We start from the raw sequence: 27699 nt of genomic DNA, 5'->3' as shown, positions 1-27699 counted from the left end.
ACATTACATGAAATTTCTACAAATCTTCTATGTTCTGGTATAATGTTATAAATAATAATCCTAGTTATTACTTTAAAATGTATATCTCAGAAATAACTAATTTTCTTTTCAACTGCATTATTATGAACTTTCATCAAATCTTTAACCGTGGTCATTTTTAAGTCTTTTGTCATTTACAGACAGTTCTGGGTGTACTCTGATGCTTTTGCAAATATGTTCCTATAAAAGGGTTTCATCTTCAAGAAACTCATGGAAAAGACTGACAAGTACAGGTTTCTGGTAACTGACTGTACTGCTGAACTGAATGAATAAGCATTTTCAGAACTCTAATGAAAAACCGATGAACTCATAAAAGTGCTAACAAAAGATCAAGATGAAAAAAAAATTAATTACATGGGACTGAGTGAACTGATGAGGATGAGTATAATTTTTGTGACTTTCTGTCTGAATTAAAAAAAAAAAAAATCCCTCAAGGACTCAGAGGCAAAGAATATACAAATCAATTTTCACTGCAAAGTAAAGGAGCTGTTACAGTGGAGGATTACTGGACTGAATGTCAATATTATGACATAGTATGAGTGTGTTTCATGTTTGGTAATTGCAATCACTGTTGCTTTTGTTGTGGTCATCCATGTACAATGCTTGGTGTCAGTCTATTTATCTCTTGTAAAAATAAAATACAGTGTGTGTGTGTGTGTGTGTGTGTGTGTGTGTGTGTGTGAAAAAAAAAAAAAGAGTCAGAAAGTAAGGAAACAAAACAAAATAGGAGATCCAACCTCTGACTAAGAAAAAGAGAAATGGGGGAGAAAATTAAATAAACAGTACAAATGAACTACAACCGTATGCAATAACATGGACCAACCTTAGAAAAATATTTCTGTGTAAAAAGCAAGTCACAGAAGACTACATAAGCTATAATATCATTTTATAAAGCCCCCAAACAAGTACAACTAAACAGTGCCACATACAATATGTAATTAAGTATTTTTTTTTAAAGTAAAGTGAGTGAAATAAAAAATTTTCAACAGTGGGAGAATCCCATACAGTTCCAAGAACATGGTGATGGTAATGTTCTAATGTTCCCATCTTTACGTTACGTGGTAGGTTCACAGGTCTTGTGTGTCATAGTACATAAGTTTATTTTTATATGAATAAAATATTACATAATAAAAATTTAAAACAAAATCAGCTTTTCTCCCATCAGGTAAATGCTTGGCAGGTTAGTGGGAGGTGTGGTGAAAACAAATTTGGGAGGTTTGATGGAACAGAAATTAATATTGTAAGATAGTTTTCTAAAACTACTGTTTCTAGATCCAGTCTTTGAGCTGTCCAGATGGAAAGGACCCACAGTATCCAGACCAAAAAATGCCAGGACTCACACCAAGGCACATCATTGTAAAACTTCAGGAAAACAGAGATAAAGAGAAGACTTTTAAAAACTGCTACTCAGAGGACTGCGAATCAGTAAGGCACCAGAAGCTATTAATACTAGCAGCTAGAAGATAAAGACACAATGCTTTACAAAATTCTAAGGGGAAATTATTTCCAATCTAAAATTCCACACGCAGTCAATGAAGTATTAAATTAAGTATTAGAGTAAAATAAAGAAAATCTGAAATGAGCATAATTTCTGAAAAATGATCTCCTATGCATCCTTCTTCATAAGGCTCCATGGAGAATGTGCTTCATAAAAAGGAAGGAATAAGTCAGTAAAGACAACAACATGAAACCAAGGAAACAGGGATCTTTTATTAACAGAGGAAGGAATTCTGACAAAAGGTGTGTGGTCTTGGACAGCAATCAATTCAGACTATAGGAGAAGTGAGGGCTCCAGGAGGTATAACACCAAGAAAAAGATAAAGCAGAAGAACAGGGCTTCCCTGGTTGGCGCAGTGGTTGAGAGTATGCCTGCCAATGCAGGGGACACGGGTTCGAGCCCTGGTCTGGGAAGATCCCACATGCCGCGGAGCAACTAGGCCCGTGAGCCACAATTACTGAGCCTGCGCGTCTGGAGCTTGTGCTCTGCAACAAGAGAGGCCGCGATAATGAGAGGCCCGCGCACCGCGATGAAGAGTGGCCCCCACTTGCCGCAACTAGAGAAAGCCCTCGCACAGAAACTAAGACCCAACACAGCCATAAATAAATAAATAAATAAAATTTATTTAAAAAAATGTAATTGTCAGTTCTTAATAAATATCTGACTTGATCTTGGGCTGAAGATATGAACATTTTTATAATATATAAACCAATAAATCCTTGCTAATCCTTTTTACAAAGGGATTTGTCATAATATTAATTTTTGAAATCAAACATGTTTTATATATTTTAAATGATTCTATTTAGGAAAAAAAGATGTTTTCAAAGTCTAACTATACATAAAATGAGAGACACAAATTAATGCATAATAAATATATGCTGACCCTGAAGTATGAAAGCTCAAAAGTGAAATCCGGTCTGCTCCCACTGACTGACAAGATCACAGGACATAATGAGGTAACATCAAAATAAGTCAATTTTTAACAAACACTTACTAAAGCCCAATATTATGCTAACTTGCCAAAGTTGCCTATCTTTCTTTAGATAAAATGTTGTACTATGATCGCTGAAGAAAAACCAATCTGTACTAGTGATTATCTTCTATAATACATGATCCTGCTCTGTCCTTCTGCCTATTTATTTACCTATAAGTCTTTGGAAGCTAACAGTCACAAGACAAATCCTTGTAACAGTGTTCTGGATAAACAGAAGAGTAGTGGACTTTGAGTGCTAAAATTCTCCCCCACTCCTAAGATTCAAGGCTATTGATAAAGTACTCAAATCGCTAGTGAATAAAAGGGAAAGCAGAAGTTAAGTCACATACTACAATACATTCCTTTACAGGTCTAATTACTCTAAAGACTCTATATATTTTGCAATATAAAGGAAAAGGAGGTTAAATTTAACTTAAAGAGTGAACTTGACTTTGCATTATGTTGAGCGTTCTCACAAAAGCTGCTGCTTAGAACAGAAGGAATACAGCTCAGATTTAAAAAACAAAACCAAACCAAACTTGAGGAGGCATCCCTATGGTGATAACTGTGCATGATAAACTTAGCAAGGTCAAGGACATCCTATCTATACCTTCAACTGCACTCTTAGGACAACCATATTAAAAGTCAACATAGGGGGCTTCCCTGGTGGCGCAGCGGTTGAGAATCTGCCTGCTAGTGCAGGGGACACGGGTTCGAGCCCTGGTCTGGGAAGATCCCACATGCCGCGGAGCAGCTGGGCCCGTGAGCCACAACTACTGAGCCTGCGCGTCTGGAGCCTGTGCTCCGCAACAAGAGAGGCCGCGATAGTGAGAGGCCCGCGCACCGCGATGAAGAGCGGTCCCCGCACCGCGATGAAGAGTGGCCCCCACTTGCCGCAACTAGAGAAAGCCCTCGCACGAACCGAAGACCCAACACAGCCAAAAATAAATAATAAATAAATAAATAAAGTAGCTATAAAATTAAAAAAAAAAAAAAAAAAAGTCAACATAGGATCATTAAGGATAATAAAGATATCTTTTGGGTCACTACATAAATATACTATATTAAAAGAAACATACACATTCTGGACGTCTAAGCTAGGGTCAATAAACCTAAAAGTTACTTCCTTTGGCACGCAAGTTTTGTTCTATAAAGTACCTTTACTGGAGAACAACTAAAAAGCCAAAATACATCTTCATCTCTAACTTATTCCTACTTTTGCATTCCCATATGATTCCCTTGATAGGGAATAAAATATTCCCTTAACAGCGTCAGCTACCTGACACTAAATACACAAAAAAGAGAGCTCTGTATTGGTTTTCATTTAAAAACTACAATTTTCAACTGTTTTTTAGGAAAACAGACATTATTTTACTAGTTCTCCCAAGCATATCTTTGGGTTTTAAATTTTGTTTGTCTTTAATTATTTTAAATTCTAACATTGTCATTAAATTCTACCTACTCTACTACTGTCTATTCCATTTCCATAGTTATCAATTCAGTTCAGTATTTTAAAAGAGCACCTACCACTACATGATAATCACTACTCAATCCAGCCCATATCCTAACGATTCCCTGTACTAGTTACTTCTCAAGGTATAATCCCCTCATTATTACTGGCCTGTCAGTAGGAGTCATCCCCTCACTTCCACCTACTTCTCCTGGTCTACGGGCACCACCCTGTGGTCAGCAACAGGAATTACCCTTCCCATCATCTCATTTCTTCCCCCGAAGGAGAACATTACACCTGGGCTTTCTGGTTTTGCTCGCAGCTCAATTAATTCAATCTTACAAATCTCCCTTTCATTTGAACAGAGCAGAATGTCATCCTGGTGCAATTTACCACAGAGCACAGAGTTCCTTATTTATAAACGCTGGGTAATTCACAAACTCTAAGTCTACAAATTATTTGTTACTGAGTAAGAATGAGAAGGAATGGGTTTTTGCGAGGTAATTCAGATGAACTCGAGACAGCAGCGGGTGCTGAGCTCTGCATGCCTTCTCCAGTGCTGGCCTCAGCTGGAAGCCCTTCCGGGCCTGCGTGGGCCCGACTCCACCTTGTGGAGATACGGGCCGAGGGGAAAGGAGTCTGAAGCTCCTGCTGCTCCTGCTGCTCCTGAGGTGCCAGGCCGGAGGCAGTGTGAGCAGCTGGGGCGCTGCTGCATGGGACCTCCAGTACAGGAGAAAGGTGACAGGTGGTGCCTTTCCCTTGAGCCCTGCCCACAGCTATGTAGTCCCACTGCATGGAAAATCCACATGTAGGCCTGGAAACCATGATTCTATCAAAGGTGGTTCAGACTATTCAGTGTGAAATCATCCCAACATTTTGGGCTCTTAGCTACCAAAAAGTGGGAATTACAACAGGAAGAGTAATCCTACCTCTCTCCTTCTACCTCACCTGCCTGCCTCAACCCTTTCCTCTTTTCTCTGATTTCCAGATTCAGCCAGGCATTACAAGAAAATTCCCTTTCTTGAGAGAAATGTGCTCTCATGCACCTCAGGAGATTTGTCTGTGGCCTATGGTTTTAAATAGCCCATTTATTTCCCAGTGGGTAGAAAATCAATTTTATGGATCTTCAAACAGATGTAATAGCCATCATGAACAATAAAATTAAATATTAAAGTGGCAAAAAAAACTCCCTTTCTCTCTGTCCAAACTGAAATCAGCCCACAAAACTTCCCTAACTGCAGCCTAATAAAGGTATATTACTTTTTCTAAATTCATCTATAAACAGGAAAGTGATACAGTGAGCTCTGAAGTGATACTAACCTTTAAATAGAGAACCAGGATCACTAACCTCAAAGTTTCCCTTCACACTTGAATGTTGTCTTAGAAGTTGGTGGATGCTTATAATACAAGGCAGTAACTTCTTAGCTGAGCTCCCTGATACCTCAGCTTTTTTTTTTTCTTACTTCATTCCACCTTGAACATAACTATTTAAAAAAATCGTATATGATATTTTCAACACGCAACCCCCCTTTCAGAAATATATAATGAGGGGTCCCTATATCCAATAACATCATCAAAATTATTGTTTCACATTCATTATGCTAAATCAAAGACCTCTACCCTAAATTGAAATTTTAGAAATCAGCTATATATAATCATATGCTCTTCCAATCTTATCTCTCATTACTTCCTCTAATTTCTTACTGGTCCTCATACTGGTTAGGCCCTAGAGTTCTATGTGGGGTATAAATAAAGATAACTAGCACATGGTCCTAGCTCTTGAGAGGCTCACAATTGGGGTTTCTTCTTTTCTTTTTTTTTTTTTTGGAAGGTCTCACATATTTATTACTGAGCCAAACACTAGTGCAGAAACACTGACACAAAGAGAAAAATCATTTTCCCAATAAAATACATCCAGCTGTTCTGATGGTGGTGATGTTTTCAGAGTGATATGGTAAGATGCAAGTGACCCTGACACAGCATAAATATGTGTGCCATCTCATGTGCGGGGCTCCTTACAGACCCAGCTTGGTTCTTCTCCTATGTCTTCTCTTGGAGACATACCTGATTTTATTACCAGCTTTCATTCGAATCCTTTGGGGAATGGGACGATTCTGCTTTTGTTTCTTGGCCAGGAATTGCATGACCCTGAAAGTCTGTGAGAAGACATGGCAAGGAGCAAATTCAACCGCACACAGGATGGCGGAGAAGAAAGAGGAATTGATTCTTCTTCTTTTTTAAAGCACATCTCAACTATTTTGAAACGTGAAATCTGCATGTATTGTGTTGTCTTACAATGGAGAAGATCTATACTGAGTGTGCTTCATACTCCTAAAACATCTCCAAGGAGCACATTCTCTACAAAGCCCCTGTCAACAACTTGACCCCATACTTATCTCTCCCTTCTAGGAACTTCTACTGTCCTTAATTTCAGTAACAGCTGATTATACAGTGTTCTCTAACAAAGCTTTTAACTGCTAAGAAAGGGTTATAATATGCTATAGATATTAGTAGCCTCAGCCCTCTAGGTGGCCAAGTAGAGCCTACAGTGATTGGATCAACCACCTCACATGTCATCACTTTATCCTGCTTCTAATTTTCAAATTAGAAGTAAATTTAAATATTATTTAGTACAATGACCTCATCTTGAAAATGAAGGAAATGAAACCTAGAGAATTTAATTTGTTTAAGGTCACGCTGATATAAAAAAAACAGAAATAAGGCATTCTTAGAACCCAAAACTGTAGGCTCCTGACTCCTGGGCTTGATTATACCACATCACACTGCTTCTTTAATTGCCACTTACATAAATCTTGCCGTCCCAACAAGACTGTGAGGTCTCTGAAAATAAGGTTGTTAACATGATTTATATGTAGCTCTCATCTCTCTCAAAGTGCCTATCTCCAACTGAGGAATACTTAAGGGATATTATTGGTGGGATAAAAGTATCTGTTGTAAAGAAAGGTCCCATTTAATAAAAAAGATAATCTTAATTTACATATTTAGAAATGTGTTTGAATAGTATAAACACTTGTGTGTATTCATATATGTACATAAATAGAAAATAAGAAAGAGGACAAATACACTTTAGAAGAGTGCCCTGAAACTACACCTTAGACTAGGCAACTTGACATGACTATTCTAAAAGCTACATCTAAGCACAGTATGCTTGTTAAAAACAAGACAACAGGCCCCAAATGGAGTCACTTATGCTAATCCTCACATCGTCAAACTGAGAACTAAATTACAGTTTTGTCTCTCCCAGAAATGGACTCAAACCAGCCAATCAGGAATTGCTTGATCAGCATTAGTTAGGTAACCCCTGCCATCCTCTACAGGGAAAGTAACCTAGCAATAACCAATATACTTTTTTGCCTAGTATAACTTCCTTGTTCCTGCTCCCTTCGGCCTATAAAAGTCTTTCATATTGTACAGCTCTTCAGAGTTCCTTCTATTTGCTTAGACTGAATGCTCTCCAATTCATGAAACGTTGAATAAAGTCAGTAAGATCCTTAAATTTGCTCAGTTGAACTTTGTTTTTTAACAAGATGAAAAGTACTAACACTTAAACCATACAACATAAGTTTAAATAATGCATACAGACCAAATTCTCATTAGTAAGAACTATTCTAAGTATTGCTCCTCACCCATCTGGCACATGTAGACAGGAGGCTATGACTTACGGCCTTGATGTGCATTATCATTTTCTCCCCTTAACAATGCCCCCAAAAATCCAATTTCAGTAAAATTTCTTTATAGTACAGGCCTTTGGGACCTTCCCCTTTGCTCTTCCCTCTGCCTGGTCTGCTCTTTCCCTAGTTATCTCCTCACATCCTTCAGGTCTTTGCTCATGTATCAGTGAGGTCTTCCCCGATCAACTCTGCTTAAAATTTCCTGCCCTAGAATTCTTTATCTTCTTTTGCAACTGTCATATTGTGCATTTTACTTATATGTTTTGTTTACCTCCTCTTAAACTCCACCAGGGCGAGTATTTTTGTCTGTTTTATTCACTCATATATTCTTAGCACCTAAAACTGTGGTGGGCAAAGTATGGGCCAAGGCCCAGATACTGTTCACCACAGTCAAACCCAGGCATGCCCATTCATTTACATATTATGGGTGACTGCTTTCATGCTACGACATGGTTGAGTAGTTGCAAGACAGACCATATGGTCAAAAATATTTAAATGACTGTTTACAGAAAAATTCTGCAGATCCCTAACCTAAAACAATGCTAGGTCAAACACTCTATAAACAATATTGAACAAATGTATGAACAAACATACATAGGGGGAAAACATTTCTGATCCCACGGTATTTTATAAAAGATATAACAGAAGAGCATCTAAACTGAGATATCACCATGAAAGCCTTTAGTATGCTTAACTAGGTTTGTACTTTCATCTATACAATTTTTCATATTCCACATCATAAACAAAGAAAAAAATGGGCAGGAGCGCTGAAGATGAGATAGTTAAGTGACTTGCCTAAAATCACTTGCTAGTAAATGGCAAATCAAGGACAGAAGCTTTTTTTTTTTAACACTATTTTCCATTATAATCAAGCACATTTTAATCAATTATTTTACACTCTTCTATTTGAGAATGAGGTATAAAATCTGGCTTTATAATGTTACAAGTAACCTGAGTGTTTAGAAGTTTGACTCATCATAAAACAACAATTACAATATACAAAAACTTGAGGGAACTGAACCAAATTAAACTACTCTGAATTAGCAGGCCTCCTTTCTCCTCTAACTCTACTGTCCATTTCTCCCCTGATGTCACCACGTTATCTTTAAACAACACTAGCCTAATACTGTGGCACATTTATATACAACTGACCCTTGAACAACATGGGTTTGAATTGCACAGGTCCACTTACATGTGGATTTTTTTCAATAAATATAGCACCTGTATTTTCATCTTACAGATCTTTAACTAAGTATGGGGGGAAAGTTTGTGTTTGATTAGAGATCACAATAGTGAATTCAAAAGAATTAGGGTTTGAGTCCAGATTCTATCCAAACCAAACTGTTTCAGCTTCCTGTTCTTGGGTGAGTAATTTATCAACTCCTTTGGGGGTTTTTTGGGGTTTTTTGTTTTGGTTTGGTTTTTTAGGCAGTTCTACACTTTATAAATCATTTTCCCTCCCTCAAATTCTTTTCCCAATCAGGTGGCCACACAAAACTGAGCAGAATTCCCCGTGCTACACAGTAGGTCCCCGTCGGTCATCCATTCCAAACATAGCACTGTGAACATGTCAATCCCAAACTCCCCAACTATCCCTCCGCCCCACCCTTCCCTCCCTCCCAACCATAAGTTCGTTCTATATCAATTCTTTTGTTTTTGATGCAGAGATGGCAATATGTGGATTTTCAACTGGGTGGGGGATTGGCACCCTGAACTCCCACTTTGTTCAAGGGTCAACTGTACTATTCTGAAATTTCAAAGCATTTACTTAAATAATCTCAATTTACACCATGAAATGTATACTTGACTTCTGAACCACTATGAATCTTACCATTGCTTCAAAACATGGCTTATCTCTAACCTACTGTCATGAAAACATGTATTCAATTGCCAACTCCTTAAATTTTGATTCTTTCATTGGGCCTCTGCTGCAATAATTTAGTAGTTTTTCTAAAATGTTTTATGATGTTGCATAAAATCTACATCAAAGCTCATTATTCTTTTCTTCATAGAGAATCCCTTTCTTGACATACTGCTAATTAACCCCACTTGCCTTCCAGGGACATACTATTGGGACTTTCAAAATCTTTCAAACCGACCACTGTTATTCTCTTGCTTTGATCTCTCTGACTGCTCTATTTAAGGCAGCTAAGACCCTGCTTTCAGTATCATCCTTTCTTGCCTAGATTCTACAACAGACTCCTAACAGGTCCTCTGAGTATCCACCCTCGACCCCTGCAGTCTATTCACACAGCAGCCAGTGATCCTTTTTAAAAAGTAAGTCTTTTTTTTTTTTTAGATTCCATATATATGCGTTAGCATATGGTATTTGTTTTTCTCTTTCTGACTTACTTCACTCTGTAGGACAGACTCTAGGTCCATCCACCTCACTACAAATAACTCAATTTCATTTCTTTTTATGGCTGAGTAATATTCCATTATATATATGTGCCACATCTTCTTTATCCATTCATCTGTCGATGGACACTTAGGTTGCTTCCATGTCCTGGCTATTGTAAACAGTGCTGCAATGAACATTGTGGTACATGACTCTTTTTGAGTTATGGTTTTCTCAGGGTATATGCCCAGTAGTGGGATTGCTGGGTCCTATGGTATTTCTATTTTTAGTTTTTTAAGGAACCTCCATACTGTTCTCCATAGTGGCTGTATCAATTTACATTCCCACCAACAGTGCAAGAGGGTTCCCTTTTCTCCACACCCTCACCAGCATTTATTGTTTGTCGATTTTTTGATGATGGCCATTCTGACTGGTGTGAAGTGATACCTCATTGTAGTTTTGATTTGCATTTCTCTAATGATTAGTGATGTTGAGCATTCTTTCATGTGTTTGTTGGCAATCTGTTATGAAGAACCTAGGGGCAGGACAGGAATAAAGACGCAGACGTAGAGAATGGACTTGAGGACACCGGGAGGGGGGAGGGTAAGCTGGGACGAAGTGAGAGAGTGGCATGGACTTATATATACTACCAAATGTAAAACAGATAGCTAGTGGGAAGCAGCTGCATAGCACAGGGAGATCAGCTCAGTGCTTTGTGACCACCTAGAGGGGTGGGATAGGGAGGGTGGGAGGGAGATGCAAGAGGGAGGAGATATGGGGATATATGTATATGTATAGCTGATTCACTGTTATAAAGCAGAAACTAACACACCATTGTAAAGCAATTATACTCCAATAAAGATGTTTAAAAAAAAAAAAAAGGTAAGTCAGATCATATCACCCTTATGCTCAAAACCCTCCAATGGCTCCCTGTCTCATTCAGAGTACAGCCAAAGGCTTTACGATATCTGAGGCCCTACCCGATCTGGCTACCTGTGACCTCTCTAACCCCATCTCTTACTACTGTCCCCTGCTCACTCAGCTTTTCCTCACTGGCCTCCTTGCTATTCCTTGGACATGTCAGGCAGGCTGGAGTAACTCCCACCCTGGAGTTACTTCATCTGCCTAAGTACTTATCCCCCAGAGGGCCAGCCTCGTGACTTAACTCCTTCATCTCAAGGCTTCACTCAAATGTTACCTTCTCAGAGAGGCTTACCCTTATCATCCTACTTTATACTGCAACTCAACTCCCCTCTATACACACTCCTGATCTCTTATCTTGGTCTAATTTTGTTCTTTTTTTCCATAATACTTATCATCTTCCAATATAACATACCATTCATTTATTATATCTATTGTATGCTATCTCCTTCAATACAAAGTAAGCTCCATAAGGACAGAAATTTTCGCCTGTTTCATTTTTTGGTGTATTCTAACTACCTAGAACATTGCCTAGTGCATAGTATGTATTTAATAAGTATTGATGAATAATTGAATGAAAGCTTACTCCATTTCAGAAACTTATCCATGTACATTCTCAAACTCACTAATTAGACATCCTGTCTTGCTCCCTATCTCTATTTACTACTAATTCATCAAACAAATAATCCAAGGGCCAAAGTATTAGGCATGGGGAATTCAAATATGAATAAGGCACACTCCTGCCCTTAGGTAATTCTTCTCTCCACTCCCACCATCACTTCTTTGATCCAAACTACTGTCATCTCTCACCTGGACACGACAGCCTTCTGGCTCATCTACCTGCATTCCACCTGAACCCAGTCAATCCATTCTCCATGCTATAAGCATAGTGATATTTTCTAATCACAAAGTTGAAACTGCCCCCCTCGCTTAACACATTTTTGACCGGAGATGTATTACGGCCCCAGGTGTTAGTTTCTGCAAAAATCGCCCAGTCAATAACGTGTTAAAATGCTTTGATGCTACTCATTCCTCTTAGGTAGAGAAAAACCCCTTAACACTCTCTGCAAACCTCTGTATGAACTGCTTCCTATCTCTTTCTCCAGACTTAACCACTGAGTGCATCCATGTGCACACACACAGACATACACACCTGCCATCCTATCCCTCATACTCAGTAAACTTCCTTCTATCTTAGCACCTTTGCACCTGCAGTTCTCACTCCATCACCTAATTACCCCAGATTATCCTATAGATCTCTGTCACTTCCTCATGGAAGTATACCCTGACTTCCTTAACTAGGTCAAATGTTCCAATAACAGGCTCTAGTAGCACTTGTCACAGCTGAAAATTTAGATTTGTTTGAATGATTTTTTTTTAGTTTAGTTTTGTTTGTTTTGGCCACACTGTACAGCATGCAGGATCTTACTTCCCCGGCCAGGGATCGAACCCGCCCCCCCTGCATTGGAAGCATGGAGTCTTAACCACTGGACCGCCAGGGAATTCGCCAAATGATTATTTAATATGTGTACCCATCTGATAATAAACTCCATGAGAGTAAGGCTCACATCTGTTTTTTGTTTTTTTTTGTTTTTATTATTTTTATTTTTGGCTGTGTTGGGTCGTTTCTGTGTGAGGGCTTTCTCCAGTTGTGGCGAGTGGGGGCCACTCTTCATCGCGGTGCGCGGGCCTCTCACTATCGCGGCCTCTCTTGTTGCGGAGCAGAGGCTCCAGACGCTCAGGCTCAGTAGTTGTGGCTCACGGGCCCAGTTGCTCCGCGGCATGTGGGATCCCCCCAGACCAGGGCTCGAACCCGTGTCCCCTGCATTGGCAGGCAGACTCTCAACCACTGCGCCACCAGGGAAGCCCTCACATCTGTTTTTGTTCATCACAGTATCCACAGTGCCTAGAACATATCAATATATGTTTGCTGAATGAATGACTGAATGAAAGCATAAGCCAAAATATGGAAATAGGAAAAACTTTAGAGGAAGAATAAAAAGTATGGGAAAGGAGTGCTACTTGCTGTATGAGCTGGGAGTGGTATGAGGTAAAGAAGTGCACATGGGCTAAATCATGGAAGGTCTTGCATGTCATTTCAAGGAACATATGCCTCAGGAAATGATGGAGCCAGTGAAGGGTTTTTAAGCAGCGGAAATGACAATGATTTGTTTTGATTTTAGACAGCTCTCACAAGCTGTGCGCAGCATGGAGAAAGGTTTTGAAAGGGCAATGAGATGAATGAAGGCCTAAACTAGGACACTGATTTAGGAATGGAGAATGGGGGCAACCTTGGGGATCATGTGATTAAAGAGTAGGAGGGGTCCAGATAACTCAAAGCTTGCCAACCCGCGTGACTGGTGGCTCCAGAAATTCAGATCCAGTAATTCTCAAACTCATGGGCTGACTGCACTAGAATCATCTGAGGCCTTGATTAAAAATATACGTTTCTATACTGAGCCTGTGCTCTAGAGCCCGCAAGCCACAACTACTGAGCCTGCATGCCACAACTGAGGCCCACAAGCCTAGAACCCATGCTCCGCAACAAGAGAAGCCACCGCAATGAGAAGCCCACGCACTGCAACGAAGAATAGCACTCCCTCGCCGCAACTAGAGAAAGCCTGCACGCAGCAATGAAGACCCAACACAGCCAAAAATAAATACATAAATAAATTTATTTATTTTTTTAAAAAATACACATTTCTAGGCTCCATACCAGATCTTCTAAATCAGAAATTCTGGGAATGGGGCACAGAAATCTTATTTTCAACTAGTGTCCAAAGGGATTTTTACTGTATTCACTCAAGTTTTGAAACAACTGAGACAAAAAACACCCTAAAAGGCAAAAAAGTTTATGAGAGATGATGATGATGAATTTAAATTTGTAAATGATGAGTTTGAACTGTCTATGCAGACAACCAACAGATAAATAACCAATTCTGAAGATCATATAGGATTGGTCAGGTTGGAGACCAAAATTTTGTGGAAGCATTTAAGTTCACAAAGGAGTAAAAAGACTGGTACAGGCTATGGTTAAAACTTAGAAGGACACAACACTTAAGATGTAGACAGAGAAGAGGATTTGCTCATTAGTTAGTAAATACCCTAAAATGCTATTTCTGCATGAGGTACTTGTGTGTAAAATGTTGTCCTTTTAGGTGCTCGGAGGGATACAAAGCTAAGACCTGGCACCTGTCTTGCAAGCCCTGTGGACACAAGGCATTCTCTCAACATATCATCCAAAATGTCACAGGCCTTATTGTTCAAGTCCATAATATACCTTGAAAGACTGTAAGTTTACTAAGAAAACACTAGTTTTATTCCAAAACGTCTTTAACGTAGAGGATATCCTTACTCCCTATTATCTACAACAAAATCCTGTTGCCCTTCCTTCAAAGCTTTCCCAGATTCCTCTGACCAATGCCCAATACATAAAAATGGAGAGAGAGTTTGGTATGATAAAAGAGTTTTCGAATCAGATACTGTCTAGCACACAGCAGTTACTAAAACATATCTAATCAAAATATAAATGGCCTAGACTTATTATTTTAGTTCTGAAACACTCTAGTTGGAAATATGCTAGCTGTGAAATCATGGCATACTTAACTGTTCTATGCCTCTGTTATTTCATCAACAGAAAAGGGAAAATACAAAAGAGAGGGCTGTTTTAGAATTAATGAGAAAATTACATAACTTGTGTAAACACACTGTCCGCCACATAATAAGCACAAGACGAATGGTAGCCTATCATTATCATCACTACCACTAGGTACTCCTAAATATCTCTTGATTAATATTCCATATAGTTTTACGTAAAGGAAATTATATTGAAAATTTAAATATATTCATTTCCCCATCTCCAACTGAATATCTAAAAATGGTTAACACAAATTATGGCATTACAACAAAATATGTTATAATATTATGCAGTCAGTAAGAATCTATAAAGAATATTTATAAGTATCTAAAAATGCTCATGATAGAACTTTAATCAAAAATAATAGAAAAACAAAAAACAAAAAAAACTGTGCATTTAATAAGATTCTGGTTTTATCTTAAAATGTTAATCTTAATAAAACTAAATAAATTTAAATTTTCTTCGATATGTTTTTCATATGTAAGTAATATATTGAGAAAAAACACCAAAATATTGGCAATAGTTTTTTTCTTCTTTTATTTTTCTGTATTTTCAAAGGTTTCTACACTGGGCATATTTCTTTCAAATTCAAAAAAATTAACTTTTTAACTTTCAAATCACAAAGCACTTATAGATAAAACTGCTTATGACTATATCAATCTGCCTTTGTGAATTTAAAGATGATCCTTTAAATAATGTAATTTGACCAAGTATATACAAGTACTGTAGCGGACTGAATCTGTCAATAAGACTTTTCTGTGAGAAAAAGATTGACGTTAGTAAACCTGAAAAGAAAGGGAATACAGAACCTTTGTATTCAACATGTCATGACTGTTCCAACCAGGTCTCATTTCCAATATTAGGTCAAAGCCATGGTCTGCACATATTAGCCACAAATAAATACTTGCCAAATCTGATTTTTTTTTTTTTTTTAAAAAAGGAATCGAGCTTAAAGGCCAAGAATCTAATTTTAAAACTAGACTGGTTATGTGGCAGATGGCTAAGGCAAAAGCAGGTAGCTTTCAAGCACAATGGATACACTTGAAAATCAACTCAACATTTGTCTTCGGGTTGTGTGTGCACATGGTTACATGCACGTGCAAGTCTATAAGAATGATATTAACTCCATGGGACAGAAATATCAGTGTACTTAAATGTTTATAACCAGTACTGAAACATTTTCATACTCAGAACTTTGAGTCAAGAGAGAAAAAAAAAGATATAAAAATAGAGGAGCCAATATTTAGAATTCAAAATGATCAATCTCACATACTATGATACAGCAGAGTAGAAGTTCTCCAGACTAATCTCTACTTAACCAACTTGTCATATTATTCTTAAACTCTCTGTTTTCTTCAAAAGACATGTGGACTTTATGCCTTCATGAGAATCAATGTTCATGGCTAGTACTTCCATACACATCTTGCTCCCATATCAGTTTCTTATACTCATTATAATAGTTTAACTAAATACTAAATAAACCAATCAGATATGAGTAGAAAAAGGGCTGCTGTTTCTATGAAAACTAAGTAAAGCACTTTAAGACTCAATACAGGTAAGCTGCTTTTAAAAAAATGAATTTAAGGTGGGCAAGATATTTCAAGAGATTATTAAAACCTAAGATTCAGACCCCAACTGCTTCACAAGTGTCATTAAGTTATCACTCCACTTTATAAAAATTAAAACTAGAAATTACAGTCTATACAATGAGTACAAGAAAGGAACAGAAGTCCAATAGTAGATTTATGTTTTTTAAAACGTTATGCTCTTTGACATCAGTCTTAGCAGTATTTTTTTTGGATCTGTCTCCTCTGGCAAGGGCAATGAAAGCAAAAATAAACAAATGGTACTACATCAAACTCAAAAGCTTTTGCACAGTGAAGGAAACCATCAACAAAACGAAAAGACAATCTACTGAATGGAAAAATATATTTGCAAATGATATATCAAATAAGGGGTTAATATCCAAAATATATAAAGAACTCACGCAACTCAATATCAAAGAACCAAACAATCCAATTTAAAAAATGGGCAGAGGACCTGAAAAGACATTTTTCCAAGGAAGACATACAGATGGGTCAATAGATACATGAAAAGATGCTCAACATCACTAATCATCAGGGAAATGCAAATCAAAACCACAATGAGATATCACCTCACACTTCTCAGAATGGCTATCATCAAAAAGACAACAAATAACAAGTGTTGGCGAGGATGTGGAGAAAGGGGAACCTTCATGCACTATTGGTGGGAATGGAAATTGGTGCAACCACTATGGAAAACAGTATGGGGGTTCCTCAAAAAAATTAAAAATTGAACTACCATACAATCCAGCAATTCCACTTCTAGGTATTTATTCAAAGAAAATGAAAACACTAATTTGAAAAGATATATGCACCCCTACGCTCACTGTAGCATTATTTACAATAGGCAAGATATGGAAGCAATCTAAGTGTCCACTGATAGACAAATGGATAAAGAAGATATATACACAATGGTATGTTACTCAGCCATAAAAAAGAATGAAACCCTGCCATTTGCAACAACATGGATGGACCTAGAGGCTATTATGCTAAGTGAAATAAGTCAGAGAAAGACAAATACCATGTGAGTTCACTTATATGTTGAACCTAAAAAACAAGACAGAGAGTCCCATAGATAAAGAGAACAAACTGGTGGCTGCCAGAGGAAAGAAGGGTGGGGAGGCGGGCAAAATGGGTGAAGAGGATGTAATGTACAGCATAGGAAATACAGTTAATAACATTATAATAACTTTGTATGGTGCCAGATGGTTACTTAACTTATTGTGGTGATCAATTCATAATGTATGTGAATGTCAAATCACAGTGTTGTACATCTGAAACGAATATAATATTGTATGTCAACTATAGTTCAATTTAAAAAGGAAAATAAAATGTAAGACAACCTTAGTTTTACGTTAAAATAAAATATTCAAATATACTTCAATAAAATTTTTTAATTAAGGGAATTCCCTGGTAGTCCAGTGGTTAGGACATGGTGCTTTCATTGCCGGGGCCCAGGTTCGATCCCTCGTCAGGGAACTAAGATCCCACAAGCCACGCAGTGCAGCCAAAAAAAATTTAAATTAAATTAAAAAATAAAAATAAAATAAAATATTCAAAGTACGTATCTTTTTAAATAATTTTTTTGATAATAAAAACTTTTACTGACTGTCTGTAAGACCTATATCCAAAAGTTCATAGCAGTTCATTTCATTACAGCCAGAAAATGGAAATGATCCAAATGTCCATCAGCTGGTGAACGGATAAACAAATAGATACACAATGGAATACTATTCAGCAATAAAAACGATGCAAGAACATAGCTGAAACTCCAAAGCATTATGCCAAGTGAAAGAAGCCAAACACAAAAGACTATGTACTGTATGATCCCATTTACATTAAATTCTAGAAAAGGCAAAACAATAGTGATAGAAAGCAAATCAGTGGTTGCCAGGGGCCAAGGGTTGGTTAGAGAACAGAGGACTTACAGCAAAGGAGCATAAGAAATCATCCTGGGGTGATGGAGATGTTCTATACCATGATTGCTGTTACATGGCTATTAATTTCTCAAAACTAATCAAACTGCACACTTAAAATGACTGGGTTTTATTGAAGTATATGTCAGTAAAGTTGACAAAGAACATTAAAAAAAACAATTTTATGAAAAAAGATTCTCCCTTGGCTTTGTTTCTATGAAGTTTTCAAAACAATATAAATGCATACAATAAGCTTTACTTATGCTCTTTCATTATAACATAAAAGTCTGTAATCCTAGAATCGCTACCAATAAATTTCTTAATGTTCTATGGTACAGATTAAGACAAATTATACAATTATATTGTTAGTTTGTATTGCCAAGTAGATTGCATAATTAATGATCAAATGTCCTTTTTACTTGAATTATAGCATAAATATATGCTACTTTTCCTCATTTATACTTTTAATTTTAATGAAGTGAATCATTATTCTGATGATTCTGTTATTCTGGTGGATCTGTTTTTCTGACACGTTTAACTTCCTAAAGAGATTTACTGTCCACTATCTGCTTGTTTCCATTTAGTGTCTTTTTTACTTTATTTATTTATTTATTAAATTTATTTTACTTATTTATTTTTGGCTTGTTGGGTCTTCATTGCTACGTGCAGGCTTTCTCTAGCTGCGGAGAGTGGGGGCTGCTCTTCGTTGTGGTGCGCGGGCTTCTCATTGCGGTGGCTTCTCTTGCTGCAGAGCATGGCTCTAGGCATGTGGGCTTCAGTAGTTGCGGCACACGAGCTCAGTTGTTGTGGCTCACGGGCTTCTCACTGTCGTGGCTTCTCTTGTTGCGGAGCATGAGCTCTAGGCGTGTGGGCTTCAGTAGTTGCGGCACACGGGCTCAGCAGTTGTGGCTCGCGGGTTCTAGAGCAAAGGCTCAGTAGTTATGGCGCACAAGCTTAGTTGCTCTGCAGCATGTGGGATCTTCCTGGACCAGGGCTCGAACCTGTGTGCCCTGCATTGGCAGGCGGATTCTTAACCACTGTGTCACCAGGGAAGCCCACAGTGTCTTCTTTAGATAGGAGAGGTTTAAAGGTCCTAGACTCAATATTTAGATTTCTAGGCTATAAAATAAACTTACTGGTGCCAGAAGCAGACACAGAATGAAAAGTGATTTACTATGATAAAAGCCCTAAGGAATACATAAAAGTAAAGCCAAAAGATAGCAAGATGGTGACACTAAGGGACAGACCTCACCCACAAATGTGTTCTGTTTTGGCTTGCACAGTACATTAAAAATCAAGAGATTATTCATTTAACTTTCTAGCTCTCTTGAAAATTCAGAAGCCCTGGCAAGACTGGGCTCACAGTCCTAAATTAAAACAATCAGCTAAAGCTAAGAAGACACTGTCCCTTTAGACAGGGCACACACTCTTTTTTTTTTTTTTTTTTTTGGCTGCGTTGGGTCTTCGTTGCTGCATGTGGGCTTTCTCTAGTTCTGGCGAGCGGGGGCTTCTCTTTGTTCCGGAGCGTGGGCTTCTCATTGCAGTGGCTTCTCTTGTTGGGGAGCACAGGCTCTAGGTGCACGGGCTTCAGTAGTTGTAGCACATGGGCTCAGTAGTTGTGACTCGGCTCTAGAGCACAGGCTCAGTAGCTGTGGCACACGGGCTTAGCTGCTCCGCGGCATGTGGGATCTTTCCGGACCAGGGCTCGAACCTGTGTCCCCTGCATTGGCAGGCAGATTCTCAACCACTGAGCCACCAGGGAAGTCCCATAGACAGAGCACATATTCTTTCTTCAGTCCATCCAAGCCTCTAACACTTGAGTTCACTCATTGTCACTACGTACCTAGCTACATGTATCTGAGTTTTCAAAACCTAGTTTGAAACAGTTTGAGGTTAGTGCCTCAATTAACCATAACTGAGAGATGAAGTTAGAGTTATATGAATGGAGTTCCCCCTAAATTTGTTATGCTTAGCTCTCCTTCCAGGCAGACCAAAAAAAACTATTCATTAAGAATAAATGATAAGAGTCCCTCCCATCAAGAAACTTACACAAGCCTCTTAGATAGCCTCATCCACCAGAGGGCAGAGAGCAGAAGCAAGAAGAACTACAATCCCGCAGCCTGTGGAACAAAAACCACATTCACAGAAAGATAGACAAGATGAAAAGGCAGAGGGCTATGTACCAAATGAAGGAACAAGATAAAACCCCAGTAAAACAACTAAATGAAGTGGAGATAGGCAACCTTCCAGAAAAAGAATTCAGAATAAGGATAGTGAAGATGATCCAGGACCTAAGAAAAAGAATGGAGGCAAAGATCGAGAAGATGCAAGAAATGTTTAACAAAGACCTAGAAGAATTAAAGCACAAACAAACAGAGATGAACAATACTGAAATGAAAACTATACTAGAAGGAATCAATAGCAGAATAACTGAGGCAGAAGAACGGATAAGTGACCTGCAAGACAGAATGGCGGAATTCATTGCTGTGGAACAGAATAAAGAAAAAAGAATGAAAAGAAATGAAGACAGCCTAAGAGACCTCTGGGACAACATTAAACACAACAACATTCGCATTATAGGGGTCCCAGAAGGAGAAGAGAGAGAGAAAGGACCAGAGAAAGTATCTGAAGAGATTATAGTCGAAAACTTCCCTAACATGGGAAAGGAAATAGCCACCCAAGGCCAGGAAGCACAGCGAGTCCCATACAGGATAAACCCAAGGAGAAACACGCCGAGACACATAGTAATCAAAGTGGCAAACATTAAAGACAAAGAAAAATTACTGAAAGCAGCAAGGGAAAAACGACAAATAACATACAAGGGAACTCCCATAAGGTTAACAGCTGATTTCTCAGCAGAAACTCTACATGCCAGAAGGGAGTGGCATGATATACTTAAAGTGATGAAAGGGAAGAACCTACAACCAAGATTACTCTACCCGGCAAGGATCTCATTCAGATTCCATGGAGAAATCAAAAGCTTTACAGACAAGCAAAAGCTAAGAGAATTCAGCACCACCAAACCAGCTCTACAACAAATGCTAAAGGAACTTCTCTAAGTGGGAAACACAAGAGAAGAAAAGGACCTACAAAAACAAACCCAAAACAATTAAGAAAATGGTCATACGAACATACGTATCAATAATTACCTTAGGGCCTCCCTGGTGGCGCAGTGGTTGAGAATCCGCCTGCCAATGCAGGGGACACGGGTTCGAGCCCTGGTCTGGGAAGATCCCACATGCTGCGGAGCAACTAGGCCCGTGAGCCACAATTGCTGAGCCTGTGCGTCTGGAGCCTGTGCTCCGCAACAAGAGAGGCTGCGACAGTGAGAGGCCCACGCACCACGATGAAGAGTGGCCCCTGCTTGCCGCAACTGGAGAAAGCCCTCGCACAGAAACAAAGACCCAACACAGCCATAAATAAATAAATAAATTTAATTAAAAAAATAAAAAATAAATAATTACCTTAAACGTGAATGAATTAAATGCTCCAACCAAAAGATACAGGCTTGCTGAATGGATACAAAAACAAGACCCATCTATATGCAGTCTACAAGAGACCCACTTCACCTAGGGACACATACAGACTGAAAGTGAGGGGATGGAAAAAGATATTCCATGCAAATGGAAGTCAAAACAAAGCTGGAGTAGCAATACTCATATCAGATAAAATAGACTTTAAAATAAAGAATGTTACAAGAGACAAGGATGGACACTACATAATGATCAGGGGATCAATCCAAGAAGAAGATATAACAATTATAAATATATATACACCCAACACAGGAGCACCTCAATACACAGGGCAGCTGCTAACAGCTATAAAGAGGAAATCGACAGTAACACAGTAACAGTGGGGGACTTTAACACCTCACTTACACCAATGGACAGATCATCCAAAATGAAAATAAATAAGGAGACAGAAGCTTTAAATGACACAACAGACCAGATAGATTTAATTGATATTTATAGGACATTCCATCCAAAAACAGCAGATTACACTTTCTTCTCAAGTGCGCACGGAACATTCTCCAGGATCGAACACATCTTGGGTCACAAATCAAGCCTCAGTAAATTTAAGAAAACTGAAATCATATCAAGCATCTTTTCTGATGATAACACTATGAGATTAGAAATGAATTACAGGGAAAAAAACATAAAAAACACAAACACATGCAGGCTAAACAGTACATTACTAAATAACCAAGAGATCACTGAAGAAATCAAAGAGGAAATAAAAAAATATCTAGAGACAAATGACAATGAAAACACGATGATCCAAAACCTATGGGATGCAGCAAAAGCACTTCTAAGAGGGAAGTTTACAGCTATACAAGCCTACCTCAAGAAACAAGAACAGCTATACAAGCCTACCTCAAGAAACAAGAAAAATCTCAAATAAACAATCTAACCTTACACCTAAAGGAACTAGAGAAAGAAGAACAAACAAAACCCACAGTTAGCAGAAGGAAAGAAATCATAAAGATCAGAGTAAAAATAAATGAAATAGAAACAAAGAAAACAATAGCAAAGATCAATAAAACTAAAAGCTGGTTCTTTGAGAAGATAAACAAAATTGATAAACCATTAGCCAGACTCAAGAAAAAGAGGGAGAGGACTCAAATCAATAAAATTAGAAATGAAAAAGGAGAAGTTACAACACACAGCAGAAATACAAAGCATCCTAAGAGACTACTACAAGCAACTCTATGCCAATAAAATGGACAACCTGGAAGAAATGGACAAATTCTTAGAAAGGTATAACATTCCAAGACTGAACCAGGAAGAAACAGAAAATATGAACAGAGCAATCACAAGTAATGAAATTGAAACTGTGATTAAACATCTTCCAACAAACAAAAGTCCAGGACCAGATGGCTTCACAGGGGAATTCTATCAAACATTTAGAGAAGAGCTACCACCCAATCTTCTCAAACTCTTCCAAAAATTGCAGAGGAAGGAACACTCCCAAACTCATTCTATGAGGCCACCATCACCCTGATACCAAAACCAGACAAAGATATCACAAAAAAAGAAAATTACAGACCAATATCACTGATGAATACAGATGCAAAAATCCTCAACAAAATACTAGCAAACAGAATCCAACAACACATTAAAAGGATCATACACCATGATCAAGTGGGATTTATCCCAGGGATGCAAGGATTCTTCAATATATGCAAATCAATCAATGTGATACACCATAATAACAAATTGAAGGATAAAAACCATATGATCATCTCAATAGATGCAGAAAAAGCTTTTGATAATATTCAACACCCACTTATGATAAAAACTCTCCAGAAAGTGGGCATAGAGGGAACCTACCTCAACATAATAAAGGCCATATATGACAAACCCACAGTAAATGTCTTTCTCAACAGTGAAAAAGTGAAAGCATTTCCTCTAAGATCAGGAACAAGACAAGGATGTCCACTCTCACCACTATTATTCAACATAGTTTTGGAAGTCCTAGCCACGGCAATCAGATAAGAAAAAATAAAAGGAATGCAAATTGGAAAAGAAGAAGTAAAACTGTCACTGTTTGCAGATGACACGATACTATACATAGAGAATCTGAAAAATGCCACCAGAAAACTACTAGAGCTAATCAATGAATTTGGTAAAGTTGCAGGATACAAAATTAATGCACAGAAATCTCTTGCATTCCTATACACTAATGATGAAAAATCTGAAAGAGAAATTAACGAAACACTCCCATTTACCACTGCAACAAAAAGAATAAAATACCTAGGAATAAACCTACCTAGGGAGACAGAAGACCTCTCTGCAGAAAACTATAAGACACTGATGAAAGAAATTAAAGATGATACCAACAGATGGAGAGATATACCATGTTCTTGGATTGGAAGAATCAATATTGTGAAAATGACTATACTACCCAAAGCAATCTACAGATTCAATGCAATCCCTATCAAATTACCATTGGCATTTTTTACGGAACTAGAACAAAAAATCTTAAAATTTGTATGGAGACACAAAAGACCCTGAATAGCCAAAGAAGTCTTGAGGGAAAAAAACGGAGCTGGAAGAATCAGACTCCCTGACTTCAGACTATAGTATAAAGCTACAGTAATCAATACAATATGGTACTGGCACAAAAACAGATATATAGATCAATGGAACAGGATAGAAAGCCCAGAGATAAACCCACACACACCTATGGTCAACTAATCTATGACAAAGGAGGCAAGGAGATACAATGGAGAAAAGACAGTCTCTTCAATAAGTGGTGCTGGGAAAACTGGACAGCTACATGTAAAAGAATGAAATTAGAACATGCCCTAACACCATACACAAAAATAAACTCAAAATGGATTAGAGACCTAAATGTAAGACCGGACACTATAAAACTCTTAGAGGAAAACATAGGAAGAACACTCTTTGACATAAATCACAGCAAGATCTTTTTTGATCCAACTCCTAGAGTAATGGAAATAAAAACAAAAATAAACAAATGGGACCTAATGAAACTTCAAAGCTTTTGCACAGCAAAGGAAAACATAAACAAGACGAAAAGACAACCCTCAGAATGGGAGAAAATATTTGGAAACAAATCAACAGACAAAGGACTAATCTCCAAAATATATAAACAGCTCATGAAGCTCAATATTAAAAAAACAAACAACCCAATCCAAAAATGGGCAGAAGACCTAAATAGACATTTCTCCAAAGAAGACATACAGATGGCCAAGAAGCACATGAAAAGCTGCTCAACATCACTAATTATTAGAGAAATGCAAATCAAAACTACAATGAGATATCACCTCACACCAGTTAGAATGGGCATCATCAGAAAATCTACAAACAACAAATGCTGGAGAGCATGTGGATAAAAGGGAACCCTCTTGCACTGTTGGTGGGAATGTAACTTAATACAGCCACTATGCAGAACAGTATGGAGGTTCTTAAAAAACTAAAAATAGAACTACCATATGACCCAGCAATCCCACTACTGGGCATGTACCCAGAGAAAACCATAATTCAAAAAGACACATGCACCCCAATGTTCACTGCAGCACTATTTACAATAGCCAGGTCATGGAAGCAACCTAAATGCCCATCGACAGATGAATGGATAAAGCTGTGGTACATATATACAGTGGAATATTACTCAGCCATAAAAAGGAATGAAATTGGGTCATTTGTTGAGACGTGGATGGATCTAGAGACTGTCATACAGAGTGAAGTAAGTCAGAAAGAGAAAAACAAATATCGTATATTAACGCATGTAGGTGGAACCTAGAAAAATGGTACAGATGAACCGGTTTGCAGGGCAGAAGCTGAGACACAGATGTAGAGACAAACGTATGGACACCAAGCGGGGAAAGCTGCAGGGGGGGTGGGGATGGTCGTGTGATGAATTGGGTGATTGGGATTGACATGTATACACTGATGTGTATAAAATTGATGACTAATAAGAACCTGCTGTATAAAAAAAAAAAATTAAAAAATTTAAAAAAAAAGTGTAAATGATAAGAATGCATACGTTCTACTGTAGAAAGCAAAATGTATACTGAATGCTGATAATGTGGTACAGTGTGTAATGAAATTATAAGCAATTTAGTATATTCCCATGCTAAGCACAAACCCAGATACCAGAACTTTATTCATTATCTTCACTAATATTAAGAAAGCCAGTTCATGTGTAAAACTAAAGCAACAAGAACAAACAAAGCATCTTTATTGCTCTGCCATAAAACTGAGCCTTTTAATATAATACATGAAGAGCACATGAAGTATACTGAAGGTTTTAGCAAAAGGATAAAATAAATAAAATACAGCAATATGTTAGGAAGCAAATAGGAATATAATTATAAGCATTCATTATTAGCTATAATGATTATTATTCAACTCACTTATTTAATGAAAATGGAAACTATCTTTTGCCACAACTTCGAGGTACTTGATGAGATACCTGTTTTTAGTCACCAAAGCAAAGTTTGCAGAGTCCTAGATACAAAGAACAATAAGTTAACAGATAATCTAACAGACTTACCCGTTCTGCGGATGCCTCATCCCCTGGCAGACACGCAGCAGCAGCAGCAGCAGCAGCACAAGCTATTTCCATCACAGTGGAGCTGGTAGGAGCATCAGTAGTGGATGAAGATCTGGGTCGGCCGGACTGCATAACAGTTGCCATCTCCTGGCCAGACTTCCTGTTGATTTGGGGACTTCCCTTTGGGGCCTCTGGCTTGCCCCGCCTACTATGCAAGCTCGTCCCTCTCTTCATCTTGGGTGGCACTCGGATCTGCTGCAGGACACGATTCAGAGCTGTGGGGTGGGTGGGGACACCATCAATCTCAGCACACGCGTTCTGGCCTTCCAGATCCATTTCGGGTTCTGGATCTGCCTGAATTTGTTGCACATCATGTGGAGACACTGATGACCTCCTGCGCTGGTGCTGGAAGAGATGCTTCAAGCCTTGGCCAATCACATTAATGTTCTCCAAAGCATTGTGGGTCATTTTAGACAACTTTTGTTCTGATTCTGTCTGCTTTCTGGCCTCTGCATCTTGGGATTTGCCTCCAGGATCAGGGTCCTCAAATAACTGTTCACTGCCCGAAGGCTCCATCAGTAGACTTAATACGATTATTTGCAAACTCAAAAATTTTTAAACACACCAAGACTGTCAAATTAGGTAGGCATTGCTTCAACAGTAACTACACATGCAGCTTTGAGACGAAGGCTTCATGCCTATCTAATGTTAAAAAAAAAAAAAAAAAAAAAAAGAACCTCATATTATAAATCCATGCAGAAACTCCAGGGTTAAAACAAAGAAAAACATGCCACTAGCCAAACAACTAGGCATTATCATTAAACAATCTTTAATCAGAAGATTAAAAGATAGTTTTCCAGATAGTGGGTAATGATTATTTTCTAGAATAGGAGAAAAAGCTCAGAAACAAGTACACGGGAAATGAAAAGAGCAACGTTTTAAAAAATCCCTACAAGTTTCAATATGAAGAAGAACTGAATACTAGAGGAGTCATCTTGGAATGGAAACCATAATATTTGAGAGAACAGCCATTACTTGGGGAATAAGAGAGAACAGAGCACAGAGCATTCAATATATACAGCCTTGCTGAGGCAATTTAAATTATTCCTCTCATTCATAACCACAGTTAATTATCTGTATGCTGAAGCTCAGTAGAGTAAATTCAAAGAATAATAGTGAGAAGTGAATATTCCAACCTAACTGTACGTGGATTTTAATGGAAAAGAGGAATTTCTGGTTAACTTTCATACTCATCAAGGTCACTGGCAACTACAAGTTACAGGTTTGCACTTTTGAGAAGAAAATGGAAATTAAAATCTTATAAGTTGAATTCTCTGCTGAAGCCCAAATGATCTTTTGGCACCATATGAGTGAATGATCCAGAGAGAATCTGTCTTCAGAGAGACTAAAGCTTTGCTCAGTACCAGCTATCAAGAAAAGAGACTCAAAGAAATCCCTTTCTTTGAACAGTGTCAACCCTGACAGAGGCTTCTCATACACAGTCAGTCCTCCATATCCACAGGTTCCACATCTGCAGATTTAACCAACCTCAGATGGAAAATATTGGGGGTGGGGGAGTTCCAGAATGTTCCAAAAAGCAGAACCTGAATTTGCCATGTGCCCAGCAACT

At 38.2% G+C, this 27699-nt stretch overlaps 1 protein-coding gene, 1 long non-coding RNA gene and 1 pseudogene across 5 annotated transcripts in view; 1 reads left to right on the top strand and 2 right to left on the bottom strand.

Moving 5' to 3' along the window:
- Window positions 1-3478, top strand: part of LOC309607322 — a 169515-nt gene extending 166037 nt beyond the window's left edge. Inside the window, exon 2 of the long non-coding RNA XR_014232369.1 lies at window positions 3345-3478. This is a non-coding gene — a long non-coding RNA (uncharacterized lncRNA). The remainder of the gene's footprint in view (window positions 1-3344) is intronic.
- The window catches only part of TMCC1 (transmembrane and coiled-coil domain family 1), a 220971-nt gene that overhangs the window by 121259 nt on the left and 72013 nt on the right, over window positions 1-27699 (bottom strand). For all 3 annotated transcript variants that reach the window (XM_082345712.1, XM_082345713.1, XM_082345714.1), the window contains exon 3: window positions 26070-26767. In XM_082345712.1, the coding sequence (XP_082201838.1) occupies window positions 26070-26645 (576 nt within the window). In that variant the 5' untranslated portion in view covers window positions 26646-26767. The remainder of the gene's footprint in view (window positions 1-26069; window positions 26768-27699) is intronic.
- LOC309607316 (large ribosomal subunit protein eL39 pseudogene) lies at window positions 5768-26205 on the bottom strand (annotated as a pseudogene). The gene is made up of 2 exons (XR_014249658.1): window positions 26070-26205; window positions 5768-12817 (listed from the first exon to the last, which is right to left on the bottom strand). The product of XR_014249658.1 is annotated as a large ribosomal subunit protein eL39 pseudogene (transcript).

This window comes from Balaenoptera borealis, assembly GCF_965194805.1.
Source record: "Balaenoptera borealis genome assembly, chromosome: 12".
Taxonomy (NCBI): Eukaryota; Metazoa; Chordata; class Mammalia; order Artiodactyla; family Balaenopteridae; genus Balaenoptera; species Balaenoptera borealis.
Note: the sequence above shows the minus strand (reverse complement) of the source record. Positions and strands in the feature narration are given on the sequence as shown.